This window comes from Citrus clementina, unplaced genomic scaffold, assembly GCF_000493195.1.
Source record: "Citrus clementina cultivar Clemenules unplaced genomic scaffold, Citrus_clementina_v1.0 scaffold_6, whole genome shotgun sequence".
NCBI classification, from domain to species: Eukaryota; Viridiplantae; Streptophyta; class Magnoliopsida; order Sapindales; family Rutaceae; genus Citrus; species Citrus x clementina.
Genome location: NW_006262139.1, coordinates 16512349 through 16526075, shown reverse-complemented (window position 1 = coordinate 16526075; position 13727 = coordinate 16512349). Strand labels below are relative to the sequence as shown.

Sequence of the window (13727 nt, the reverse complement as noted above, 5' to 3'; positions counted from 1 at the left end):
CTACTGCTGGTCCATTACATTACCCAACACCAGAAACTGGGGGACCGGTGTTTGAGGGAAATACTTCGGTGAGACCAGATGTGATGAGCAAATGTTTGGTGGCAGAATTTTGCGAGCAGGTGTCTCCTGTAAGAGCCAGGTAGCAAGGGAACAGGAGCAGGAATATTCTGCCCGTCCACGAATATGCCATTCGCGAGGCGGAACCCTTGCTAGAGGCATAGGGTCACTCCCACTAGGGTTCGAGGCGAGGAGACCCGGTCAACGGCAGTTGGCGAGACGTGCCTTCCTATCCGAGAATCAAGGCACAAGGTTCATCTCCATTCACCCATCATGAAGATAATGGGACATCCACATCCGAACGTGGGGAGAACAACGGGCGTAAACTGCGGAAGACCGGGACTCAGAGGAAGCCTATAAAAAGGTAGCCAATGAAGGTAAAAGGGTTAGATTTTTTGCTATTTGAACTAAGAAAAGAGAGAAAACAACCTAACAACCATAAGATTTGTGGCAAGCGTTCCCCGAACCTTCATATCTGACTTGAGCGTCGGAGGGTTTGCGCCGGGAAAACAACCGGCGTACTCTGACCTATCTGTGCGCAGGAACCTCTGGAGAAGAAGCTTTACGATGAGAGATCCTGGTCGTGGTGAAGTTGATCGAGCAGAGACCCTGGTCGTAGAACGATGATAACCAGAATCTCGCATCAACAATCAAGGTTTGCCACATTGAGTCTGTAGATCGATGGCTGCAAGCTTGGCTTCAAAATGGTCTCGCGGTATGTGATGTATTTGGGTTTTAGCCTTTTAAGTGGGTTTTAATAAACCCTTTTAGGGTTTGAATAATTTTTTTTTTGTTTGTTCATGTATTTATTATTATTCGACTTATGTATCATAATATGTGAAATTCTTGTTTGTTTATCAGTTTTTTTAAATTTATTTTTGGAATAATAAATTTTATAGAAATAAATGAGGTTTCGTGTAATTTGATTTTTATTTTTGTGGATGTGTGCCACATTTGTCATTCTTTGCTACGATCTCTTTATGGACCTGGATTAATCCGAATTAATTTGAATTACTCCATTATGTTATTGGTTAATTACTTTTCCTTGGTTTTTGATTCATTAAATTGCTTGTATGTGTGTGGGTGTGACAAAAGGAGTGGGACGTGCACTATTTGGTGGCCTTGGAAACAACTTGTCTGGTTTACTAGCAGGCACATTTCATGAGAAGGGAGCCAGCAGCACTTTCTTGTCCCGGGTGATTTGATTGTCAAGCTTATAGGCTTAGATATTACTGAGTTTTTTTTTTCCCTTATACAGGACGTTAGTTATTAATTAACATAACACAGGGAAGGTTTGTTTGTTTTTTTGTAAATTTACAACGGCAACAGCAGCGAAGGAGTTTCATACAGATGGGGACTGTTATGAAGGTTGCGGACAATTCAGGTGCTAAAACAGTGACCTGCATACACCCCGCAAGAGGGAAGAAAGTGGCAAGACTGGGCGACACTATTATCGCATCTGTGAAGGAACTTCACCAGAAGAAAGGAGAGAGAATTCTGAGTGCTAATAATAAAGGGGATCATAACGCGAAAGCCTATAAAGTGAAGAAAGGCGAGATCGTGAAAGCTGTTGTTGATGCTTAAATCTGCTCGCCTTTTGACCGACCAGATTCTTTCACCAACGTTTGTGTTATCAACTGTTGCTCGAACCACTGGGGTTGGAATCGCCCTCCTTTCTCTTACTAGACCTGCGTTCACCAAAAACGGATCAGAGACGCCAGTGGTTTTGCCGGCGTAAACCCTCCGATGCCTAAGTTAGCACAAGGTGTTTACAGGAAAACAATGCAATTTGGATTCAAGAATTGTTTCTAATCTATTCGAAGTTTTTTTTTAAAGAAAAATGTTTGATTGCAATTTGGCAGCGTTTTCCCTCTCTTAATTTTTCTCTCCCTTCTTCATCGATTTCTCCTCCTTTTATAGCCGCTGTCCCACGTTTCCATTTACCTTCATCCCCCCTTTTGCGGGTAGTGGCAGCCTCTCATGGGACTTTAACTGCTTCATTGTGGGCAAACATGGGATCTCGCGTCTCCTGCAATGGTTCTGGGAAAAGCGCAACTACTGTGATTCTGTGGAATCGTGTTCCCGCTTTTTGGGGGATTGGTATCGGCTCAGTATATCACTCTGGTCGGTATATTACCCTGGTCGGTACCCGTCTCTGGTTGGTTCATGTTTATCCCCGTGTCCTGCTCGTACTATTTGGCTGAGGTGATCCATGCCGGGGCGGAATTAATAGCATGGCCGACCTTGTGCTTTTATTTACTTAACAGCTGTGGTTGTGTGTACCGCCATGCCGTTTTCTCGCTGTGATGGTAGTGTTATCAAATTCGATGAAAATGCCATAGCACTACTTAACAAGCACCAAGACTATCGTATTACCAAAAAGAGAAATTTACATAAAGGCAGGCGGGCGGGCAGGCCAATCCGAAAGAGAGTGTTCGGGCCAGTCCCCTACGAGCTGAGGAAGAAATGGATGCTTGCTGTCCTGACCCTGGCTGAGGATAATGCTTGAATCTCAAGCTCAACTCTTCGGATTTTATTTATTTTTAGTTCCTCTATGATGCTGTAATTTTTTTACAGTATCAATAATGTTTTTAATTGTGCACCATTGGATTTAATCAATGGTACACAATATTTGTAAATAAAAATAAAAATAAAAAATAATGCAAACGGTTAACAAACGTGTAAGGGTGGAGAAGTTTGTAAAATAATTATGACCACCCTCAGAGTTTGAAATAATTTCACTTAAATAGCATATTTTATTTAAAATTATTTTTCAATCCCCCTTTTAAATTTGAAATGTGATAATTTTTTTAAATAAATCTTTCAAAATCTATTACCATTAAGTATAAAATATAATGGTAGGTTATTTAACACAAATCAAATAAATAAGTTGCAATTGTAAAATTTATATATGATATAACACTAATAAATAACACAACTAAGTACATATACTTAAGTAAATGTCATAGTTACATCAATAAACTAATTGTTGAGATTGCTTGTAACATAAAAATTACTTGATCACACATGTTTTAATAAAATTTAATATCGTATATTAAAATACTCATTATTTTATATAATATTAAGGGTAATTGTCTAATTGATCATGAAGTATGTATTATTTTTAATACCCATTTAACATACTTATTTTCTTAACTTTATATTTATCTTATAGTTAATATCCTTACATGGTAGGAGTTTTAAGTTTTATAAGCTTATATATTTTCATTTTATTTTTAAATATCACTTTGTTAATTTCATAAAAGTTAAATCGAATATATATTCCTAATGAGCTTTAGTTTATGAATCGTGAAAAATTATTTTATTGATATCCTTTGATTGTAATTATAAAATTTTATGTTATGAAGAGTCATTACTTTTGTTATGATAGTTAATAGTGACAATAAATAAAATATTGCCTTCAATAATATTTACGTGGGAAAAAAAGTGAAAGAAAATCATTTATATTTTTAGATTTTTATTGACATTGTAGGAAATTATCTCAGGCTTATAAAATTTAACTTTCACAAGCTTGTTTTCATTTTATTTTCAAATGTCACTTTGTTAATTTCATAAAAATTAAACATAACACATATTCCTAATTAACTTTCGTTTATGAATCATGAAAGATTATTTTATTGTTATTCTTTGATAGTAATTATAAAATTTATATGCTACGAAGAGTCATTACTTTTATTATAATAATTAATAGTGACAATAAATATAATATTACATCAAATAATATTTAATGGACAAAATGAGGAAAAAAATCATTGTATGTTTTTATATTTCCATTATAAAAATATGATTTGTGATACTTTAACTTAAAATTTTGACACAATATTTAAGCCACTAATATCTCATAGTCTAATGGTTGATATTGAAAGTCAAAGCACCATTTCATAATGTTATATCCTCCACCATTGAATTGCATGAAATAAATAGTTTAATTTTTTGATAAAAATTTAAATCAAAATATTTCTCACTCTATAGTTTTATAGACATATGTATTTTTCAATAATAATTGGTGAACAAAATATTTCTCATTTGTTGTGACTCATATAGTATTATTAATAAAACACATATAAAATAGTTTATTGCAATTATTTCTATTATCATTATTATTTAGGTATTAATGGTTTGTAATTAAATTCATACAATACAAATTATTACAAGACTTTGTGTTAAATAGCCTATTTGATATTATATTTTATGCTTAATGGTAACTGATTTTGGAAGATTTATTTAAAAGAAATTATCATATTACAAATTTAAAGGAGGGCTGAAAAGTAATTTTAAATAAAATATATTATTTAAGTAAAATTATTTTAAACTCTAAGGGTGGACACAATTATTTTACAAAAATATCTACCAACTTGAATGGTTACCATTATTTTTAAATTATTTTTTAATACAAATATTATATACCATTAATTAAATCTAATAGTTCATAATTAATATATTATTAATGCTATAAAAAATTTTACAGCATCATAGGTAACCTTATTTTTATTATTACAAGACTTTGTGTTAAATAGCCTATTTGATATTATATTTTATGCTTAATGGTAACTGATTTTGGAAGATTTATTTAAAAGAAATTATCATATTACAAATTTAAAGGAGGGCTGAAAAGTAATTTTAAATAAAATATACTATTTAAGTGAAATTATTTTAAACTCTAAGGGTGGACACAATTATTTTATAAAAATATCTACCAACTTGAATGGTTACCATTATTTTTAAATTATTTTTTAATACAAATATTATATACTATTAATTAAATCTAATGGTTCATAATTAATACATTATTAATGCTGTAAAAAAATTTACAGTATCATAGGAACCCTTATTTTTATTATGGCTTATTGATGTTTGTCTGGTTTCCATGCCTTTCGGCTCTCAGCATTTGTGTTGATGACGCGCATAATTTGACGAGATTGACTTTCTTCTATATACGTTTGGTTAATAAATGCTTCTCTTTTGTCTGTTCTTTCCAATGACTACAAAAAACACTGGAGATGCGGGGTATCGATCCCGTACCTCTCGCATGCTAAGCGAGCGCTCTACCATCTGAGCTACATCCCCGGATGGAGTACTGCTGCTTAAGAGTTTTATATGACAAATGAATTGCATTTGAGTTTTGACCACGTCATCGATATGATTTTGACCGCCGGTCAAGAATCAAAAGTAGAAGTTAGCCCGAGTCGGTTTATCGTCCGCTCTCGCATGTTAATGTGAATCATGAAGTGACATGATTTCAACGAACCGCTGCAAGACAGCTGCCAAAGTGAGGGTAATATGGTAAATTAGTTAGCACTGAAAACGAGTAATTTAGGAGCATGATAACTAAAGAACAGCAGAAGATTAGCGCCAATATCAACGGCTCTAATAGCTATTCCATTGACTAAACAAAGTGCAGGTCCAGCCATGTCAGCAAGCATCGGTATTATAATCACTCAAACGAAGAAGAAGAAAAATTCAAACTTTACTCTCTCAAAATAGACTCCCAATACTCAATACTCACAATACGCTCGTATTTCAGATTTTTTTTTTATTTGTTTCTTTTTTTGATTCACCATGTTTGCGAAACGGTTGTTGCAGAAAGCGAAACACAATTCTCAGGTATCATTTCTCCAAAAAAAAGAAAATTCTCGATTTTTTTTTAATTTCTGATTTAAGTTTTTTTTTTAATTAATCGATTGATTTGATTTCTTATTTTATCAAACTTGCCACAGCATGGAAGCTTAACAGCGGCTGATTTGAATCTACGAATAGCTGTTCACTACGGCATCCCTGCTACGGCTTCGATTCTTGCTTTTGATCATATTCAGCGACTCTTAGCCATCGCTACATTGTATGTTTAAAGCTTGAAATTTAATCTTGATTATTAATTTAAATGGCATCATGAGACTAAGAATATGAAGGACGCGTTACACGCGTGATGTGCTTGTGTAGAGATGGAAGGATTAAAGTTATTGGTGGTGATGGTATTGAAGGGCTTCTTATATCTCCAAGCCAATTGCCTTACAAGAATTTAGAGGTCTGTTAGTATATAATTATTATTATTTCTTAAATTTACCGACTACAGGATATAATGATTAATTCGCTTTTTATTATTTGGAAAAAGACAATTACATTGATGCAGTATTTAGTGAAAATGCTTAGGTGCATTTGTAGTTAAGTTTTTTTTTTTTTTTTACTGTGAATTAAACTTGGAATTTTGTGGCAGTTTTTGCAAAACCAGGGTTTTTTAATCAGTATTACAAATGACAATGAGATTCAGGTACTGGTTCTTTAGTAGTTGATACATCTTGATTTTCTTTCAGTGTACATGTGTTAAAAGTTTTTGAATGTTTAGTAACTATTCGATTTTTTGGCAGGTTTGGAGCCTGGAAAGCAGGTCGTTAGCATGTTGTTTAAAATGGGAATCAAATATAACTGCTTTCTCAGTAATCAGTGGATCCCATTTCATGTATGTATTGACGACTTAGAGAACCTTTTATATTAGCATATATATGGTCTAAAATGGAAGTGATTACTGGTTAATTAATTATGTAATGATTATTATACATACAGGTACATTGGAGATGAGAATGGTTTGATGTCTGTGATTAAGTATGATGCCGATGAGGGAAAACTTTTTCAGTTGCCATATAACATATCAGCCGATGCTCTAAGTGGTATTTTTCTTCTTTTCTTTCAAATAATGGATACAGTAAGCTTAATTAATATCTTGCTATTGATTGATATAGGTTGTCGTCTTGTCGACACCTAAACATGATTGATAGTTTGCTGACCGTGATTAACCATCATTTTCAGTCATGGCTAACCTTCATTTTGTCATAACTTTAGTTTTTAAGTAGGTTTTCTTTTTGCCCTATCGCCTTATAACGTTCAACAATTACTTAATTCTGCTGTTTTGTGTTTTGTCACAGAAAAGGCTGGGTTTCCACTTCTTAGCCACCAACCTGTAGTAGGAGTTCTTCCCCACCCTAATTCTTCTGGAAATAGGCAAGAAACTAATCCTTAAATCATCTCCTCTTTTTGATTTTTGTTATGGAGCTTGAAGCTAGAGTCAAGTCTTGCTTTTTGTTTTCATAACTGTTAAGTTAATTACCATGCCTGTATGTAAATCGGGAAATGTCTTCATGCCTCAGATTTAGAGCTGGTCTATGGTCTTTTTCAAATTTCACATTGCTACATTTTTATTGCATGAGAGCAATGAGGCTATAAACCATATATTCATCAATATTGTGTGTGTGTGTGTGTGTGTATTCATCAATATTGTTATAAGAAAGTGATTCGGAGTATTTGGTGTCTTCTCTCTTTTTTGATTTTACCATGTAACACTTGCAGAGTGCTAATTGCATATGAGAATGCATTGGTGATTCTTTGGGATGTTTCTGAAGCTCAAATTATTTTTGTTGGAGGCGGCAAGGATCTCCAATTGAAGGATGGAGTTGTCGACTCTCCGAGCGAAGGAGACTCCACTTTTCTAGAAGGTATATTGGAGCACCAACCAGAAGAAAAAGAAATAAGTGCACTATGCTGGGCATCTTCTAGTGGATCCATTCTGGCAGTAGGTTACATAGATGGAGATATTTTGTTATGGAATACATCAACCACTGCATCTACTAAAGGTCAACAAACAGGATCACAAAACAATGTTGTTAAGCTAGAACTATCATCCGCTGAAAGGAGACTCCCGGTTATTGTCTTACATTGGTCCACAAACAAAGAATCGCGTTCTAATATTGACGGACGACTGTTTGTCTATGGTGGTGATGAGATAGGATCTGAAGAAGTTCTAACGGTGGGCTAGTCACTTGACTGCTGTTTTTAGATTCCATTTTAAGCTTATAACTGCACAGAGTTGAATGATGTCCATTGTATATAGTTTATGCTATGTTCAAATGGTTGAACAGTGGTGTTATACTTTTTAAAAAGATGTGATGCTTGTAGAAAGTTGTAGATTTATCTTTAACATTTCAGATATTTATAAGGGAATGAAAGACATCGCGTAGGAAGTTATCATTTCTTGAATGACCAAAGGCAAGCTAATTAAATACTAAATAGTCAAATCGTGAATGGCTGTTTTACCATAAATTTGAGTAACAATTGTCTGTTTTCTTCGTTTATATTGTCAATTTGATATAGTTGATTTTGTAAAACCAGAAATCATGTTCAATTTACAACATTGGGAAAGTGGTGATGCCAATTATTCAAAATATTTTACTTGCATCCATCCTGGAAGGTATACTTATTATTCTAATCTCTTTATTGCAGGTTTTGAGTCTTGAATGGTCATCTGGGATGGAGAATTTAAGATGTGTTAGCCGTGTAGACATTACACTCACCGGGTCTTTTGCAGACATGATTTTGTTATCAAGTGCTGGGGCAACAGTGGGTAATCACAAAGCGGATCTTTTTGTATTGACAAGTCCTGGACAGCTGCATTTTTATGATAATGCTAGCTTGACTACCTTATTATCTCAGCAAGAGAAGAAACCATCTGTCTGTCCTGTAGAATTTCCTGGGGTGATACCCATATCCGATCCTATAATGACTGTGGCAGAGTTTATGCTGTTACCCTTTGGTGGGCACTCATCAAAAGGTCTGTCAGAGGTATTGATTTCTTTCATTCTTAAATAATTATTTTTTCAGATTAGTTATCATTTAATTTTACTTCATTGACTGTAGCTTTTTATGAATTTCAGATAGCCACCTTTACAAAACTTCACTCTTCACATACCCAGGCTGGTCATATAAAGTGGCCTTTGAGTGGTGGTGTACCCAGTCCGGTGCCTATCACTAAATGTCACTCTGTTGATAGAGTGTATCTAGCAGGTTATCACGATGGATCTGTTCGGATATGGGATGCCACTTACCCTGTTCTTAAACTTATCTGTGCTCTAGATGCTGAGGTTAGAGTTCTGTCTATCCTTTGTCCTAAAAATAAAGAGTACATGTCTTACTAAGTAATTTAGAATGCTTCTCAGGTGCAAGGTATAGAAGTTGCTGGTTCGAGGGCACCAGTATCAACTTTGAGTTTCTGTTTCATCAATTCAAGCTTGGCTGTTGGCAATGAATTTGGTCTGGTAAGAGATGCTTGTAGTGGATTTTTTTTCTGAAACTGTATAATTTGATTCATTATTCACTGTCTTGTCTTTTTCCTTGTGTAGGTTTATATTTACAACCTCAATGGCAGCTTAGATGCCAAAAACTTCCTTTTTGTCTTGGAAACTAAAAGTGAAGGTACGATGGATGCTATCTTTACAAACTCATCGCCTAGGTTTTCTTTGAATGTTAGTAAATTTTGTCAGTAAAATTTTTTGGGCATGAGTTATGATCTTCAATCCAGTAAAACTGTAAAAGTTGCACAGAAAGCCTAGCTATTTTCTGTTTATTAAAAAATGGAAAGTCTTGTATAGTAAATAATGAAATAGTCAGGACTTGTTAACTTTAATCACAATTGATCCTCATCACAGAATCAAATACTGATTATAGTAAATAATGATCAAGAACTTAACCACTGAACTTCTAAATTATGTCGAGTGTATGATGTCAAAATCAAATATGAACAATGACCTCTTTATTTAGTATGGACCAAACGATACAATTCTAGATTATTTTACAAGATCGATGAGGAAAGTCATTTGTGACAGCAAGGTTAGATGAGGACTTCAGGGGACAAGAATGGACCTGTTACCCGGATAGGTTCTGATGATAAGACCTCCAATCACTTCCCTCGATCAGTTTGTCAGTGATGTGAATTTTATATAACACAGTGACAATCAAGCGTGTTACTTGTTCTATCAATTCCATTGAACTCAATTGCAGTCATTGTGAATATATTCTACATGTCTTTTCTGTTTAACAGGTTGGAAAGTTCTTCACTGTCCTGTCACTGCAAAAACATGATGCATTTTTATCTCTTGGTCATTTTTTATAGTTATATTGAATGCTTTTAGTCAGGCTTTTTCGTCTTGATGTAACCTTATTTCAACTTTCTCTCGCAGTTCACACGTTGCCTGAAGGAAAAATATCTCTATGTAGAGCTGTATTTTCACTTGTTAATTCCCCTGTTCGAGCCCTACAGTTTACAAGTAGCGGAGCCAAACTTGCTGTGGGATTTGAGTGTGGCCGTGTGAGAACTCTTCGCTTGTTTAATTATGTCTTCTGTTAATGGGTGGCCAGTTCTAAATCTTTTTTTATATAATTCTTAAACTCACTCTTGGATTTCAGGTTGCAGTGCTTGATATGAATTTGCTATCAGTATTGTTCTTTACTGATGACATTTCTGGCTCTAGCTCTCCAATCATCTCAATGACTTGGACAGAATTCAAAAATACCCATAGCCTCCCAAAGAACCCAAATCATTCTGAAAGAGAAGTTCCTGTCAACCCTGCTGAGGAAGTAATCATCGTCTTATTTAAGGATGCTAAGATTAGCATAGTTGGTGGTAGTAGTGAGAACATGATAAGTTCCAGTCCTTGGCACTTAAAAAAGAAAGTGATTGCCATTTCAATGGAAGTTATTGGTAAGTACTATTTTCATCTAGGAAACAATTAGGATATTTCATTTCTGTTGTACTTATTAATAATAAAATTCTTAATTTATTTTTAAATCCAGCAGAACCTGTGTGTGGATTTCCTATAGAAAAACAAGCAGAGCAGTCTGCTGAGGAAAATGCTGCTAAGAATAAACCAACACCTGACACCTCTTCAATTGAAACTAAATCACATGAAACTGAACATCTCTTCTCTTCGGAAAATGCATGTTCTGGAGAAAGTTCAAATGATGCTCTTGTTTTGCTTTGTTGTGAAGATTCAGTGCGCCTGTACTCTAGAAAATCTGTGATTCAGGTGCTACTGTTGTCTCTTTTCCTTTCGTAAGTTTTTTACCTCCAGTTATTCTACTTGTTTGCAAGCTGAGGATCTGATTCTCTCAGGGAAATAATAAAACCGTTCAGAAAGTGAAGCATAAAAATCGTTGCTGTTGGGCCTCGACAATTGAGAAAGATGAAAAAGTGTGTGGATTGCTTTTGCTTTTTCAGACTGGAGCAGTCCAAATCAGGTGAATGCAGTATTTCATCCCTGTGGACAAATTAACAAATTGACAATATAGTTTTGATTCTACGATATTATTTCGCTTATTAGCACATCATCCAAGTGCTGTAAATTTTGTTGGAAATTTGTTCTTACCTTCCTGATCATGATAGCACACCTCTATTAGCATTATTAATCGTCAAACAATTGATAGCACTAATGAGCTTTTGCCACAGATCTTTGCCAGATTTAGAATTGGTGATGGAGAGCTCCTTGATGTCAATTCTAAGATGGAATTTCAAGGCAAATATGGATAAGACCATTAGTGCCGATAATGGGCAAATAACACTGGTACTCTTGGATTTTTAAAAGTTTATGGAACTTCTGTTCTGAATATTGTGGATTTATGATTTAAGTTATTAAAATGGTTTTAAGTGTATACTTCAATCACATGCTTCTGAAATTGAGGATAGTTGATTGTCACAACCCTTGTGATCTGCACATTTTCTGTGCTATTGATGATTCATTTAACAATATTTTTCTGTCGCTGAATAAACAGGCAAATGGGAGTGAAGTGGCTTTCGTCAATCTGTTAGCTGGTGAAAATGAATTCAGGTACACTCCTGTTTAGTCAAAGCTGTGATGAAAATATAAAAATTAGCACAAATTTCAATTATTACTTACAAATGAATTTCTAAAAGAACCATGGTGCTCTTTCTAGTATTCTGGAGTCTTCGCCTTGTCTTCATGATAAAGTTCTTGAAGCTGCTGCAGCTGCTGCCTTTAATGTCTCTTCAAATCAGAAGAAAAAACAGGTTCAAGGAGTTATATCTATTTTCTTCTATTTCTATATTTGTTAAGAATTGTATAGTTTTCTTATGCATCCACCACTTTTGCTGCAGACCACTGCAGCTGGGATTCTTGGTGGCATCGTGAAAGGCTTTAGAGGGGAAAAAATGATCCATACTTTGGATGACAGTATAGACCCAAAATCCAGCTTTTCTCAGTTAGGGGGAATATTTTCGAGGCCCCCATTCCCAGACTTATCTCCAGCCGCTACAAATAATGAGGAAATCGAGCTAAATATAGGTTCTGTCCTATCCGTCACTGTAATGTTTCTTTTTGTTGATTCTTCACTCACCACTGCCTGCACTGTTTGGCGCAGATGACATTGAAATAGATGAACCACCATCCATGATGGCCACTTCATCTCATGAAGTTACAAATACGAAGAAAGGTAAACCTGACTTTCATGTCCTCAATATGCGTGCTTGGATCTTCATATATCAACAATATTCTTTATTCATCGCAGAAAAACTGTCAGAGAGGGAAAGATTATTAGGTGTACCTGATGATGCAAAGCCCAGACTTAGGACACGAGAAGAGATTATCGCTAAATATAGAAAAGCAGAGGTATTTCTAATGATGGTTTTAGTTTACCGGATCTTCTCATATGAGAAGCAAGCCTTGAAATAAATTGTCATCTGATCTGGTAACTGATTTCAGGATGCCTCATCTGTGGCTGCACATGCGAGAGACAAACTTTTCGAGAGGCAGGACAAACTGGAGGTGAGATTTCTATCTCTTATCCATTCATATTTGAAGCGGATAAAACTGCTTTGAACTATTACGCTGCTTCTTCTCTTGTTTACTATTGAGGATGACAGAGCCAAAAAAATAAAATAAAATAAGGTGCTTGATAGAGATGCTGTGTTAGGGAGAAAACATCAGAGACATCTGATGAAACTCCATTGATTATATTTCGAAACAGACTTGTTTCATTCATAATACCACAGAAAAAAAGGAAAAAATTACCCCACAACTTAAATATTACACTAAATCATGGTCAGGTCATGAAAATCTTATGAACTTTCATCTTATTTTTCCACAACTTGATTGGCTTTCTGAATACGAGCTATTTACCCCCTTACTTTTGACAGAGAATCAGCCGACGCACTGAAGAGCTGCAAAGTGGGGCCGAAGATTTTGCATCATTAGCAAATGAGCTTGTAAAAACAATGGAAAACCGGAAATGGTGGAAAATATGAATACAATCTGGGTTAATTTTTACACGGTCTTTGATTAATTCATTCAGGGTATTTCTCTTCTTGGAAGTCACAGGGATTCGGCAAAAGCTAGACATCATCAGCATATATCTATAATCGACCTCTAACAAAGATTGTGATCTAAAGTAATGTGAGCTACCAAGAACTTACTGCAGAGAGTGGCAGGCTTGTCAGATTCTATGAGGGCTTGGGAATCCAGTGGTGCTCATTCTCAGCAATTACTCAAAATCTTACTGTGAGCTTCAATTCTAATCTTCATGTTCTATTGGATGTATTGTTGGTAACCAGTATTATGTTTTATATGACAAATTAAAATGTTTTATTTTGTAAGTTCTTGCTCTTTTTGTTTCATATTTTGAAAGACCACCATTCAGAATCCAAAATATTAGTAAAGAGGCTAAGTTGGAATCTGAGAAACAAAAGTTTACAATATGTATTTGCTGTGCCTATACATTGCACCATGTTTAAAACTCTGCCCTCAGGTTTCTTTCTATACCGTATTGTGATTCGCTGAAGCTCTGTTACCATAAACCTCCTGAAAAGCCTTCAGAAT

At 34.9% G+C, this 13727-nt stretch overlaps 2 protein-coding genes and 1 non-coding gene across 5 annotated transcripts; 2 read left to right on the top strand and 1 right to left on the bottom strand.

Moving 5' to 3' along the window:
• Positions 1-738: 738 nt before the first annotated feature.
• On the top strand, positions 739-2566 carry LOC18039030 (50S ribosomal protein HLP, mitochondrial). Its single transcript, XM_024182591.1, has 4 exons — positions 739-772; positions 1153-1253; positions 1345-1609; positions 2325-2566. The coding sequence occupies exons 1-4, from the start codon at positions 739-741 to the stop codon at positions 2564-2566; spliced, it is 642 nt and encodes a 213-aa protein (XP_024038359.1).
• Positions 2567-5073: 2507 nt separating this feature from the next.
• TRNAA-AGC lies at positions 5074-5145 on the bottom strand. Its single transcript has one exon. It is a non-coding gene; the product is annotated as a tRNA-Ala (tRNA).
• Positions 5146-5395: 250 nt separating this feature from the next.
• LOC18039029 lies at positions 5396-13667 on the top strand. 3 transcript variants are annotated; one of them, XM_006429351.2, is made up of 24 exons: positions 5397-5682; positions 5796-5914; positions 6016-6100; positions 6290-6343; positions 6441-6532; positions 6637-6740; positions 6996-7071; positions 7417-7873; positions 8347-8685; positions 8778-8984; positions 9060-9158; positions 9243-9315; positions 10080-10207; positions 10306-10600; positions 10696-10925; positions 11012-11136; positions 11345-11459; positions 11668-11723; positions 11830-11923; positions 12011-12197; positions 12274-12345; positions 12421-12521; positions 12615-12677; positions 13049-13667. In XM_006429351.2, the coding sequence occupies exons 1-24, from the start codon at positions 5638-5640 to the stop codon at positions 13154-13156; spliced, it is 3324 nt and encodes a 1107-aa protein (XP_006429414.1). In that variant the 5' UTR covers positions 5397-5637; the 3' UTR covers positions 13157-13667. The 3 variants fall into 3 exon arrangements, with proteins under 3 accessions (XP_024037353.1, XP_006429414.1, XP_024037352.1); XM_024181584.1 differs by having other exon boundaries at positions 10693-10925; XM_024181585.1 differs by lacking the exon at positions 6290-6343 and having other exon boundaries at positions 5396-5682; positions 10693-10925.
• Positions 13668-13727: the final 60 nt, after the last annotated feature.

Coding starts and splice junctions, on each gene's coding strand:
- LOC18039030 (XM_024182591.1), top strand. CDS start 739: ATGGCTGCAAGCTTGGCTTCAAAATGGTCTCGCG. Junction 1,254..1,344: donor GCAGCACTTTCTTGTCCCGG/GTGATTTGATTG, acceptor AACATAACACAG/GGAAGGTTTGTTTGTTTTTT. Junction 1,610..2,324: donor AGCCTATAAAGTGAAGAAAG/GCGAGATCGTGA, acceptor TTTACTTAACAG/CTGTGGTTGTGTGTACCGCC.
- LOC18039029 (XM_024181584.1), top strand. CDS start 5,638: ATGTTTGCGAAACGGTTGTTGCAGAAAGCGAAACACAATTCTCAG. Junction 6,741..6,995: donor ATCAGCCGATGCTCTAAGTG/GTATTTTTCTTC, acceptor GTTTTGTCACAG/AAAAGGCTGGGTTTCCACTT. Junction 7,072..7,416: donor CCTAATTCTTCTGGAAATAG/GCAAGAAACTAA, acceptor TAACACTTGCAG/AGTGCTAATTGCATATGAGA.